General features: G+C 44.0%; 1 protein-coding gene across 3 annotated transcripts in view; it reads right to left on the bottom strand.

The window, feature by feature from the left end:
* Positions 1-810: 810 nt before the first annotated feature.
* The window catches only part of Pard3b (par-3 family cell polarity regulator beta), a 997480-nt gene continuing 985393 nt past the window's right edge, over positions 811-12897 (bottom strand). For all 3 annotated transcript variants that reach the window (XM_031367697.1, XM_031367695.1, XM_031367696.1), the window contains one exon: positions 811-1494. In XM_031367697.1, coding sequence (XP_031223557.1) covers positions 1137-1494 — 358 coding nt within the window. In that variant the 3' untranslated portion in view covers positions 811-1136. The remainder of the gene's footprint in view (positions 1495-12897) is intronic.

The raw sequence follows: 12897 nt of genomic DNA, 5'->3' as shown, positions 1-12897 counted from the left end.
GCAATTTTATCTTCTCTTCTCCATGCTGGTAATCACATGTGTTTGTGCAAGCACACACACACACACACACACACACACACACACACACACACACACACACACACACACTTCCATCTACTTGCTGTCCCAGGGGCAGATGGGTACTGTTTGGCACTGTGTCTGGAACTGACATCCCTAGGACATTGCTTTCTGTGTGGCCTGACCCGCAGGCTCTGTTTTCTTTACCTACTCCACTCACATGTATTCTTTAGCCCTTTAGTGGAAGTCTGAAATAATTATAGGCATTTGAGGAGGACTCTGAAAGGAGCTATTTCCAAGCAAGCATGCCAGGGACTAGGAGGGGGAAAGAAAGGACCATGGGACAGTCAACCTTCTTCATCTGCTCACTGTGGTTCTTGGAATGAATTCCCTTCTGGAAGCTCTGACCAGCTCACATCCTCCCAGGACACTAATACTGCATTCAAATTCAAATTACTGTCTTTTATATCAAAAGCAAGGAAGTGCAAAAGGCTTGTATCAAACAAGTAGTACCGGGAACCCAAGCTAGACCATAAATAAGGAAATACAGTCTTCCTTTGGGTCTAAGGTTTCCAAGAGGTCACTAGTCATGTACGCAGTTGCTTTGTTCTCAGTAAATATTTGCAGCCTCTCTGCTCTGCCAGTCTTTAGGTCTCATACCTCCAAGGATAGGGCTGAGTCTGTGACTGGGTGACTGGAACTGACAGAGGGAGACCTTTACCTCTGAATTATTGCTTCTACTATGTGTGTTGTGGGAGGTGGGGGATCGGGGTGTGTGTGTGTACGTAGTGCTGATTTTCCAGCCAGTGGCAACTATAGTGGAGCTCCACTGATTGTTAATCAATTGTCACTCTCATCGAATCAACCAAACCTGCAAGCCTTTCAAGTATCAGGAAGTACTGTTTTTATGACTGCATCCTTCTTCCATTTTTGAATCCACATGCCCAAACCCCTGTCCCTCTTTCCTCCTCTGATTAGCAGTTAGGCCATGCATCCTCAGGAAGCAAGAGCCACTCTGTACCATAGGACACCTTAGCCCGGAGAAGGCCTTAGGTTCTAGCAATGGCAAAGATGGTGTTGGATGTCTTCCTTGTTTGGCAGATCTCTGTAGTTTTCAGCTATACTGCTGCCGTCATGGGATTCTTCTGCCTGGGATCCTGGTTACGATAGGGGTACTGGTCTGGGCTGCCCCCTCGGGGCCCTGGTCTTCCCATCTCCTGGTAGACTGGTACCCGCTGGTGCTGAGGCGGTGAAGGAGGGACATCTTGTCTGAAGGGTCCTTTGTGCTGATGGGCTGGTGGGGGCGGATAGTACTGTGGGTATCGTAGATCTGTTACCCTCAGATCCGGGGTCTGGGGATAGCTCCCTCTTGGTGGATGCACTGGAAGAGGCCCTGGGTAGTATGGAAGCTCTCTTTCATTGTAGCGCCCTCGGGGCGAAGCTGTCAGGTAGTCCACGGGATCTGCTGAGCCTCCCCTAGAAAGGAAAGCAGAGATATGTGTCAGGAGCTGTGGAGCTGCTACCCTCGGCTGAAGAGCATTATGTGTCTGCCTTGACTGCAGTTGGCTGTGACCACACCCTTGGCCTGGATAAGGCTATACTAGAAGATGTGATGTGGTACCCTTAAACACTGGGAGAGAGGACCCTCTCCTTTACCATCTTAGACTTCAAGGATGAAAACCATGGGTGGAGGAAGGACAACTAGGATGTAAGAACTCAGGCCCTCGGCACCACAAGTCACTATGTAAACAGGACTGCTTATATCACATTGCGACATGAGAAGAAACACGTCCCGATATTGCTTATGTCCTTTAATATATTTGCTTTTATTATAGCTCAGGTAAGCCTGTGACTGTTAGAGGCCCAGTCTGTGTGAGATATGGTAGCACAATTACTCCAGGTCGGAGTCCTCATAAAGTGTACTGATTTCCCTCCTAGATGGTAGAGGCGCTCACTGAAGGTCGTGGGTGGCCTTGGCTAAGTCTGGGTGACTGCTGTCCTTGATTGGATCACTATGCCTCCCATCTACTGTTTTTGAAAGACCTCTCAACTTGGGGCTGGGAAACCACCCACCTGGAACTGTGATAAAAGTAATTAAGTCTACCACAGTCAGTAGCAAAAACCAAGTTGCCCCATGTAATGGGCAGGCATGCAGAAAGGTCTGGGGCCAGATCACACTAATGGGAAACAAGCCTGACTGGAACATTCTACTAAAGACAAGGATCGCCTGATCTGTGCACCATAACAAAAACAATACATTGCTAGACCATGTGCTGATGATGGCATCTTGGCTGGCCTGGGGTGAGACACATGACTTCTGTTTGCAGCTCTTAAAATCCCATCAGCCTTCTGTGCGCACATTCGCCTGTTCCATTCAGCACGTCACCAGACCCGCCTGTCTTTTATTCCTCTGCTCTTTATGATTTTTTTTTTTTAAAAAGGAGAAACATAAACAATAATGATTACTGAAAAGCTCTCCAATGGCTTGGATACATGAGAGAAATGACAGGGCTGTAAGAATACCGTGCCTGTGGTTAATCAGGCACTGTCAATGAGGGTCAAAATCACCCTGTAATCTGTGGAGTTGGATGGTAAAACAGCCCTGAATGGTCCCCAAATCAATGAGGATTTGACAAGCTCTGAGCTTAGGGAGCATGTGGAAAGCTGCCTATGAACACAGCCATAAGGATGAGCACAATCCTCCATCTACATGTGTGTGTGTGTGTACACGTGTACCCTAATTTTGCTATGTATAATAATGAATGATAGATTCATGAATCTGGGGGTAATTTAGTTAGTGAGAGTTTTCAGATAAAAAATTAAATTGTTTGCATACAAGTTATTTATAGCATCAGCTGTTATTGTTCTGTTTGGCCGCTTTGCTCTATGCTAAATTGCCCATGACAAATAGAGCAGACATACATCGCCAATCATCTGTCACCATGGCCCTGCAAAATAAAGGACCCAGGTTTCACCATCCCTTTCCTTGACAATTTCGTTTTTTATTTAGAAAATTTCCTGCACTCATTCTATCTTTTATTGTTAGAAAAAAATTAAAGGCCTCTTCTTTCGGTCACTATATTCATTTCTATTTCCTTTGGCTCCACCTGGGGATTGCAGAAACCCTTTAAAAAAAAAACAATCCTTAACCTGTGTTTCCTTTCAAAAGCTACCAGAGGTATTTCTCTACGTGAAGTGAAACATGTGGTCTCTCTGCACTCGTTTTATGTCCTTAGGATAAATCACTGACATTTGCAACACACAAACATTATCTGCCTTAAAATGAACATACAACCAATGCTCCCCAAGGACTCTCTTAGCGGGAATGTTTCCTGTTTAAAATGGAAAGAGAGAAAGGAGAAATTCCAGGCCTTGGATTTTTTTTTTCTTTTTTAGGGTCCTGGTCTCTCTCTTAAGATTTTGCCCTTTTAAAACAGAACATTATAAAAGACAGAAGTCCTTGGGGGGTTTTCTCTCTCTTTTTTTTAAGTTGTGGAGAGATGATCCAGAGCAAGTGGTGACGGGATAGAAGCCACCCTGAGCAACTTGCAACCCTGAGCGACTCCACAGTGTGCAGGCAGGGCCAGAAAGGAGGTTATCTCTCCACCCACACCTCACCCTGTGACTCTCCAGCATTCACTGCAAAGAGGAGGAAGGGAGGGTTCCCAGGGCAGAGAGGGTGACCCCAAGATAGCATCATGGTCCCCAGAGGGCTTCTCCGGGGGTGGATTATCCATTGGGGAGTTTGCTTACATGTGGCAGACACCACGTGAGGGGCTGCCCTGTGTCACGCAGTGGTGGCATGGAAATTGTCTTTTTCTGTAGAACTCATCATAAGAATTATTGTTTGTAATTTTTCAGGGAGAAGAAAAACAATGGGTTGCCTGTAAAAACACTATTGAAAGTTCAGAGACCTCCAGGAGCATTTTCCTCCCAGGGCTGCTGTTCATAACATTCCCCCCTCTCCCTAACCCCTGTCCCCAAAGCCTATCATTTCCTTCCGACTTTCACCAGAACAACTTCTAAACTATTGTGAGTATTATCACAGGCACACGCTCATATAAATATGTCAAAGAGCCATTTCTGGGGTCTAGAGAGATGGCTCAGTGGTTAAGGATGCTCTTACTGAGTATTAGAGTTCTATTCCTAGAACCTACATGGAGTGGCTAACATCCTCTTGTAAGTCTGCCTCCATGGGATCTAGCTACACTCATGTCTCTCTCTCTCTCTCTCTCTCTCTCTCTCTCTCTCTCTCACACACACACACACACACACACACTTACTTTAAAAACAGCAATTTTTAAGCAGGAAAATAAAGAAAGCCTCCTATATGAGTTACTTTTATTCCTGCTGCACAGACAAGATGTATGGGATAGAAGCAACTTAAGTGGGGGAAAGTTCATTTTGGCTCTCTTGTTTCAAAAGGAACGGTCATCCTGATGGATGGAGAAAGCAGGTAGACAACCTCGTGAACTGGAGTATATGGCTAAGCTGCTCACACAGATGCTCAGATCTGGGGTGAGCTTCTGGATCAGGAAGCTAAGAGCTCTGGTGGGATCCAGAACTAGACATCACCTTCAAGGCCCACCCCTAGGCAATCCACTTACTTTCAGACAGGTCACATAGACCAAAGATCTCGCAACTTCCCCGAACAGTGCATCAGCTAGGGACCAAATATCCAAACCCAGTGAGGCTGTGAGGGAAACTTCCTTTGGGTCTTCTGTTTTTCCCTGTGAGTAAGCTCATTTCTGGACACCGGAAGATTTAGTTTTTTCTTGGGAACTCGTAAGAATGGTTCCAGCTATGTTTGAAATCTCACAGATGTATGCACAGTGAAAATAATGACCATTGACCATTTTTTTTCCAAACACGACAAAGTCACAGGCTATTTACACATAAAGTAACAAATAGATTGCTTCCTGTCCAAGAGGACTTTCTCTTTGTGATATCTTACCATGTCACTGGTTTTCATTTAGCAAAAGGGACCTGGAGAGGAGAGCCTGTGCTGGTCAGCTAGGCTAGGATACCAGCCATCATCATATATAGAAAGGTGGAAGTTATGCTCCTGTTTGGTTAAACAAGCATGCTTGGGAGGGGGATGATATTGGAAGGGCAGGCTCCCTACAATGCTGTTCTCACTGTATTCTCACTAGAGAAGAGAAAGGTGCAAGGACAGGTGTCAGTTCTCCCATCTTGGTACCACCCTTACAGAGACAATCTCCATCCTCACTGTTGGCCTTAGCTAGTCATCCGTTCTGCCTTTGTCTTGGCCTCATACCCTGCATGGGAGTGGACCTCTTGGAAGTAGGCACTGACTCTTCATGCCTCTGCCCTCTCTCTCCCTTGGGGCTTTGTGTCTCACAGGTGCTCCATAAATCTATACTGAGGTTTTTTGAGGGAACATGCACAAATGTACACAGTAACCAGAGAGTGTTAGATGTGATTAGGGGCTGGTGGACGGCAGAGAAATAAGAAGAAATTAGATTCAGGGGGACTCAGAGATGGATGATGGTTGAAGTAAGACCGATTTCTAGTTTTTTCCAGAGGAAAGAAGGAAAGAGGGAATGAGTTAAGTATTGGATTGGGTCCAACATAGAAAGACTGTAAAGTTTATTAGAGTTTCCCAGATACAACAGGGCCAATGTACATATGAACTCATAGTGACCGTAACAAACATGCACAAGACCCGTGCAAGCTCCAGCCAGCTGCAGTCCCAGTATAGAGGAGGCAAGGTGGGCATGAAATCCCACCACTAGCTGAAAAGCTACTGGTATTTCACAAGTGCTAGGACAGAGAGAGTCAGCCAGCTTTCTTTAGTGATAGGAGCCCTAGCAGGGGCAGGGCAGGACCCATCCCCAGAGTAGTTGGGACAGCCCAAATTAGATTCTGTGGGGAACAGGAAAGAAAGAAAATAGAAAGAAAAGAAGGAAAGAGAAGAAGAGGAAGAGGAAGAAGAGGAAGAGGAAGAAGAAAGTTCAAAGCTAGGTGGGAAGGGAACATGGAGAAGATGATTAAGAAGAAGAGTTGGAGGGGTGGATACATTCAAAATACATTGTATGAAATCCTCAAAGAATTAATTAAAACGTTTTTAAAAGTGAAGTATAGAGTGAATTTACTAGGTACAGGTTATGTATACTTAAGAATCAGTTAAAAAAATCCTTTCACAATTGTCTGGCAAGGAAATTTTCTTTATTGCTGTCATAAACACAGTAATGTAGGAACATTTTGATTCATGTCTAGAAATATAGTCCAGTAAAAGTCTCTAGATAAAGGATTGGAGAGAGACTGTTGAACTCACACACAATCATGCTTTCAAGCACGGAGTTCCAGGGTGGAGGTGAGGTCCAGTGCCCCTCAGCCCTAGCACTAATACACTTCTCTTCACAAAATACACATGATGGACGACTTTCATATAAACCACACATGCCCAAGGGAGACAGAAACTAGGATTATGCAAAAGAGCCTATCACCTGCTGTAACTCGGTGCCTTTTCCTACCAGTGCAGAGAGAACAAAGGAGTTGGTGTGGATAAGACCTGCTCGGATAAGGGGAAGACCTGAGGAATATTTGTAACCTTCAGTTCTAACAGTGCTGACCAGGGTGAGCATGGTGCGCGGGTCTCATGCCTGGGATTGAGGACCGTAGCTGTTTCTCATCCAATGAGCTCCTTGTAGGGTGGAGAAAGCTCATTGATGCTGAATAGCCATGGTTAGGGGTGTGAGGGGAGTAACTAAGAGGCAAGCCAGTATGAAGATTGTTTTAAGAGGTGAGTTCAAAGGTAAAGGAATAAGGCTTGTAGTAGAAAGTGTGAAACCACAAGGAATGTACAAGCAAGGACAATGCCTATCTTACACAAATGGATTGGATTTTTTTCCCCAAGTTTTGGATAAATTTCAAAAGTGGAAATTCTTGTTCCTCTTAATTTGTATAAAATACTGTGTGTGTTAGCAGCCCAAACAAAGACAATTAAAACAAAACAAAACAAAATCAAACCAAACCAAACCTCCCTGTCTAAACGGGTTTCTTTCTTCTTTTTCTTTCTTTCTTTCTTTCTTTCTTTCTTTCTTTCTTTCTTTCTTTCTTTCTTTCTTTCTTTCTTATTTTTTCCTCAGTAATAACTGATTGTAACCAAATTTGGAGTTAGAATGGAGTCAAGCCATATGGTTCAAGCCTCCTGGTGCTGTCCTTATTGGCAAGATGTGAATAAGCTATACTCCTTCAAATGTTCCACACAGAGAGGGCCCAGTATTTGTAAAGTTAAAAAAAAAAGGCAGTGCAAACTAATATGCTCTTAAGCTGCCTGTGTTATGTGGAGAGAGATGCTTTTAGCCTGTGTTTGGAATTCCTTCAGGGTCAGGTTTCCAGTTACCAGGCTTCATCCACGGTCCAGGCACGAATGTGGTTGGTGTGGATTAGCAGAGCCCTCTGCAAAGTCTATTACATAGCTTTGATTTCAGCAGATTTTACAGAGCCATAAAATATAATGACCATTTGATGACCTATGATATAGAAGTGACTATGGGAAAAACGTCCCCTTTCATCACTCACGTCCCCATCACGTTATGAAGAAGGCCCTTGCTGTTCTTTGCAGAGGACTGGCAAGAGAGGCCAGTGTCGGTGCAGCCGCTCCTGGCCCTTTGTAACACCAGGGGAATGGTTCCTGAGAAAATGAAAGCGAGCTGGCGACTACGGCGTGAGGGTTCACAAGGCAAATACTGTCCTGAGCACCCCCATTTGATTCCTCTGCTGGCGTCTTTCATCAACCGCCACAAATAGAATTCACTTACTAACAAATGACATGTCTAGGGAGTCCCAGCCTCTACATCAGTCGGGCAGACAGACACGGAAAACGGCCCTTAAGAGTACTTCATCCTGTCAGACGAGGGGAGTTTTAGCAGACCTAAGGGTGGTCCTGCTAAAATAACCTCTTTTATGAGGGGGTGAGAGTATTTTAAAGTTCTGCGTCAGGGACAATTAGAAAGGATAAGCATGAGATGCATAGGTGGAGATGAAGTTCTTGTGGAAATCAAGAGCTGTCCTGAATGGCTGCAAAACCATTGGAATCCATTTCAGAGACGCACTACAAGATAATCACCACATAGTCTCTTGAGCCCGAGAGGAGGAGAAAGGGGAACAAGGAAAAGAATCATAACTTGACCAACCAGGACACAGATTTACTTCCCTCTTTTTCTCTTATATCAGGAGTTCTGGAATCTCAGTATCTAAACACTGAGAATTTCATCTGATTATCATGCAAGAGATGGTTCCTTTCCAAGGGCAGACTTAAGGAGCTGACAGGTTGGGGCCTGTAAGGTCCTGAATTCTAAAAGCTGGCCTCTCAGGAGAAACACTATAGGACTACTACCCAAGGTTACTGCTTGTAGACAGGATATTCCTGAGGTAAAACACAGCATTCACAAAAGCTACCTTTTCCTCTCTACTTTAGATTATATATTCATTTAGAGTAATGTATATATACACTATATGCACTTACATAATGAGTAATGCATAATATATATATGTATACACACATATATACATTCTTGGAGAAGATGTTCATATATTGCCGACACAGCCACCTCTTCATCCCTTCAACTGATTTCTAAATTACTACCAGTTAAATGAGTCCTGTATCAATCACTGTTCCCTTCTCCCATCAATTGCCAAAGCCTGAGGAATTTGATGTAAATCACCTGTAATCATCACATCTCTTCTCACTCCAGGCAAGAAGTACAGTTAAGAAGTCAAAGCTTTTGAGCATGATGTGTATGTGGTGGGGGAGGGAGAGCTTCCACTTCAAGGTTTTATTAGGACACAGGAAGATTCTGGCACCGAAAGTATCTTACTCTGAAATCCAGAACAGAAATGTTAAGTGTTGGGCTCACTGTGCTCCATGGGCTCTGTAACCATCGTCAGATGGTGGTTTAGAATTGCAAAGATTCAGAACAAGCTGAACAGAATAGTTCCTTTGCAAGTGCCTAAGGTAAACCAACCCCATCAAACAGCTTTTCTAAGTCAACCTCCTTATTCTTCATAGTAGTGTGATAGAGTAGACACCATTATAATCCATGGCTTGAGACCAGGAAAGGCAGAACAAAGATGTACATGACTTGACTGAAAGCCATGGGCAGTAAAAAGGCACAGGGTCCACCTAGGCAGACAGAGCCAGGACCTCTTGCTTGAATCTAATGTTAAAAAAAGGCAAAAGAGTTTCCCAATAAGTGTTTTGGCTCTGGGAAACTCATGAAGCTAAACACTCTGGAAGTGCTGGTGGGATGCCAAGCAAACACCCAGAATTCCAAGTGTGAATTCCATTCAGATACTCTGAGCTGCTGACACAGTAGGAAGACAGACTTTTCTTGTCCCATTTAGGAAAGCCAGAACAGATATTTGTGTGGTTCTATCTGCAAGGGCCCTTGTTCAAGGGTCTAACATATTGAATATTGGTGTCAATACCCAAGGGTGTATTTACTCAACCGACATGATGGGGCCCAGGAAGCACCCTTTCTCCTATTGGCCCTGAGGATTCTGATACAGGATAGATAGGGCATCATTGGATGGCCGAAGGAACCCCTCCGAGGTTGTGAGGATTCTAGGGCACACAACCCCAGCGATGACCATTCTGGAGGATGATGTAATAATATAGTGGGCTAGTTGAAATCAAAACTCTCATTCCCACTCAGCCTAGCATCCCACTCTCGCAGGCATTCTTAACACGTGTGGCTGGCTGTGCCTGCTCCTGTGGTTTCATCTTGGGACCTCTTTTCAACTGGAATATTACATTAGCACTAGCAAGTGTGGACTCACAGACAAACAGAGCATGTCATAGCCAGGCTGAGAAAGTGCGATTCGACAGCCCAGCATTGTACGACGTGTTCATGTGAGTCTAAAGGACAGCTGGATAGCTGTCACCAGCCCTGAAGCAATTCTGAGCACAGTGAACTAACTCTCAAGTGAGAACACAGTGTGACTTCTAATGCAGGGAACTGACCATTTCTGGGGACTGCATGAATAGTTACAGGGCTTAGATGTGTTGTTCTCAGATTTTAAGTCTTGATGACTTCTGTATGTGCTCCAACATGTAAAATGCTCTGAGCCCCTCCTATTTTTATACCTAGTAATATTAATTAGATTAAATAAGGTTTATAGACAGTTTTGTAAACTTCTAGGCTCACCTTCTGTTCTAATAAACAGGGATGCTCATATTTTAATAGGAACAAAGTAGCTAAAAGATAAGTGGATCAGGGGCCAATGGGACATGGGAGTGCCAGTTGACTATGGGGAGCAAGGATTTATATTAATAGCTCTCAGTACTGCTGCTATCTCCCTTTCTTTGCAGGCTTCTCCAGAAAGCAGCATCCAGTATTTTTCCTCAGTAGCAATCTGAGCTTCTTTGTGCCACCCTTAAGTACCGGGGCATGGATTTGGGGGCAACACAATTTGGACTCAGATTGTCACCTGGGAGAAATTTGGGTTGTGAAACTCATTCTTCCACAGACATGGCTAGGTGACATTTAGGATTATGAATGGAACAGTTGCCCTGATGGCCAACAGTGCATCCACCTCCTGGCTTCTACTAGATGACGTAAGTGGAAGTATGCTACCTCTCCATGCTAACTTTGATGTGGAGCCTCTGTATTTCATGATGTATTTCACCATGACATAGACCAGTGCTTCTCAACCTTCCTAATGCTCTGACCTTTTAATACAGTTCCTCGTGTTGTACTGACCCCCAATCATAACATTACATCATTGCTTCTTTATAGCTGTAATTTTGCTATTAATCATATTGTAAATATTTGCTATGCAGGATATCTGACATGTGACCCCCGTAAAAGGATTGTTTGGCCCCCAAAGGGGTCGTGACTCACAGGTTGAGAATCACTTCCTAGCTGGTACTAGGCAGGTTCTGAGGTGCATGGCTGGCTCCATATGCCCACCTGACTTTGGTTCCACTCAGTTCCCTTGTCTAGAATCCATCTCATTATTTAGGGCAGCACTTTGGGAAAGGGCATTCTTGGGATGATTTTCAATAAACAATCAAGGCGGGTAAGGGATTCGTAGGTACTGGTGACTTATGCTCCCCTCCCCCACTGTTGAGGCTTCTAAATCCTCTGGTTGGTCTTTACACGGCTGGTCAGAGTGGCTATTAATGTCATTACTAACATTTAACTTTCAACTCATCTTTTATTAAAGTGAGATGTATTGCTTCTGTGTCTCCTTCTGTGTAGTACGGACCATTAGACTAGCATCTTCAGGCTCCAGCCTTGCTTTGATGCTGGCAATATGGAGCAGCTAGCAAATCAAAGCTTATAGTTACCCAAACTGATGGATGAACTATGAACTCACCCTGAACTTGCCACTTTTCTCTTCTTCCTCATTCTCCTCCCCCATTTCCAGTGTCCCCATACTTCCACACTCCATCCCGGGGCCCTATAGCAACACTGATATTTAGGTCCAGAGCTACTGATGAGTGTATTTCAAAAAGAGACAGCAAGATGAGCTTTTATTGTGAAGGGGCTCCTTCAGATTCTATTCCACCCTACATTTGTTCCCTAATGCCCTGGTTTATTGATTTATCCCTTGAACAATTCAAAGAACACTGAAAACTCATCCTGTCTCCTATCGCTTTGAATGCTGCTTTTGCTGCTGGCCATGTTTGGTGTGGGTATGTGTACCAGTATGAGACGATTCCCTGCCCCCTCCCCCTTTTAACACTACATGCATTCTGTCTGAGCAGTGGAAACCTCAATTCTTAAAGTCAGTCATGAAACTGTGGCTTTAATAATTTAAATAAAAGCTTATCACAGGAAAGCAAATATTTACAAGTATGAGTTACCTAATTTAGAGAAATTAATTAAAAGTAAATGCTGTAGTGATTTAAAACTAAAGAGCCATTACCAAATAAAATGTTATTTCCCATATGCCCACACCAGCTTGTTTTGGGGGCTTTAGAGAGATGGTGCTCCTCTTTCTTCAAGGTTCCACTGCACTACCTGGTAAGGGTACTGTGTCTGTTTGGCCCTGTGGTATAGGCAGGTAATCTCAGTCTGTCTGAGAGACTTCAGGATGTAGCCATCAGTCAGTGCAGAGCAAGCAGAAGAGGTAGAAGAAACGGCAAGTACTGTATGGAAACCTGTGGGTCGCAAGACTTGGGATTGAATGACCCTTTCATAGGGTCGTCAAAGACCATCAGAAAATATAGATAATTACATTATGACTTATAATAATAGCAAAATTACAGCTATGAAGTAGCAAGAAAGTAATTTAATGGTTGTGGGTCACCACAACATGAGGAACCATATTAAAGGGTTGCAGCATTAGGAAGGCTGAGAACCTCTGGAGTAGAGTGTGATCCAGAGGACTCAGCTGCTTTGAGCCTCAGAGTCCTCATGTGAAAATTCCTGACAAGCTCTCTGCTCCCTTTCCACAGTGATGCAAACTGACCCAGACAAGGCAAACAGAAAGACCACTTTTTACTGAGGTGCGCAGTCCTGCTTGAATTTAAATTCACAGTCCATTTAAAAAAAAATTCTATTGACCAAAGGCTTAGGATACAAACGCAAACAAATCTCATTCTTAGATCTGAGTGGTACAGACCGTCTGCGCCTTCCCTATACTGTACAGAAAGCCTAGAATAGACACTGCAGCCTGCAGGGCTAGTTTATATCAACATACACATGCGTACTGAATACAGAGCTGCGTGCTCTGTGCTTGATTCCCCCCCCCCCCAGCTGGCTGCTAATATTAGAAATTCAAGTGATTTTACATAAGAATTAAGGTGTTTCATGTAAAAATTCAACTTTTCCTGCTTTTCTTGAAATGCAAGACTTCCCATCCTGTGAGCCATCATCAACTGGAATTACTCTCTCCTCTCCT

This window comes from Mastomys coucha, unplaced genomic scaffold (genome assembly GCF_008632895.1).
Source record: "Mastomys coucha isolate ucsf_1 unplaced genomic scaffold, UCSF_Mcou_1 pScaffold14, whole genome shotgun sequence".
NCBI classification, from domain to species: Eukaryota; Metazoa; Chordata; class Mammalia; order Rodentia; family Muridae; genus Mastomys; species Mastomys coucha.
The sequence above is the reverse complement of the archived record's forward strand: the minus strand, read 5'-3'. Positions and strand labels throughout refer to the sequence as shown.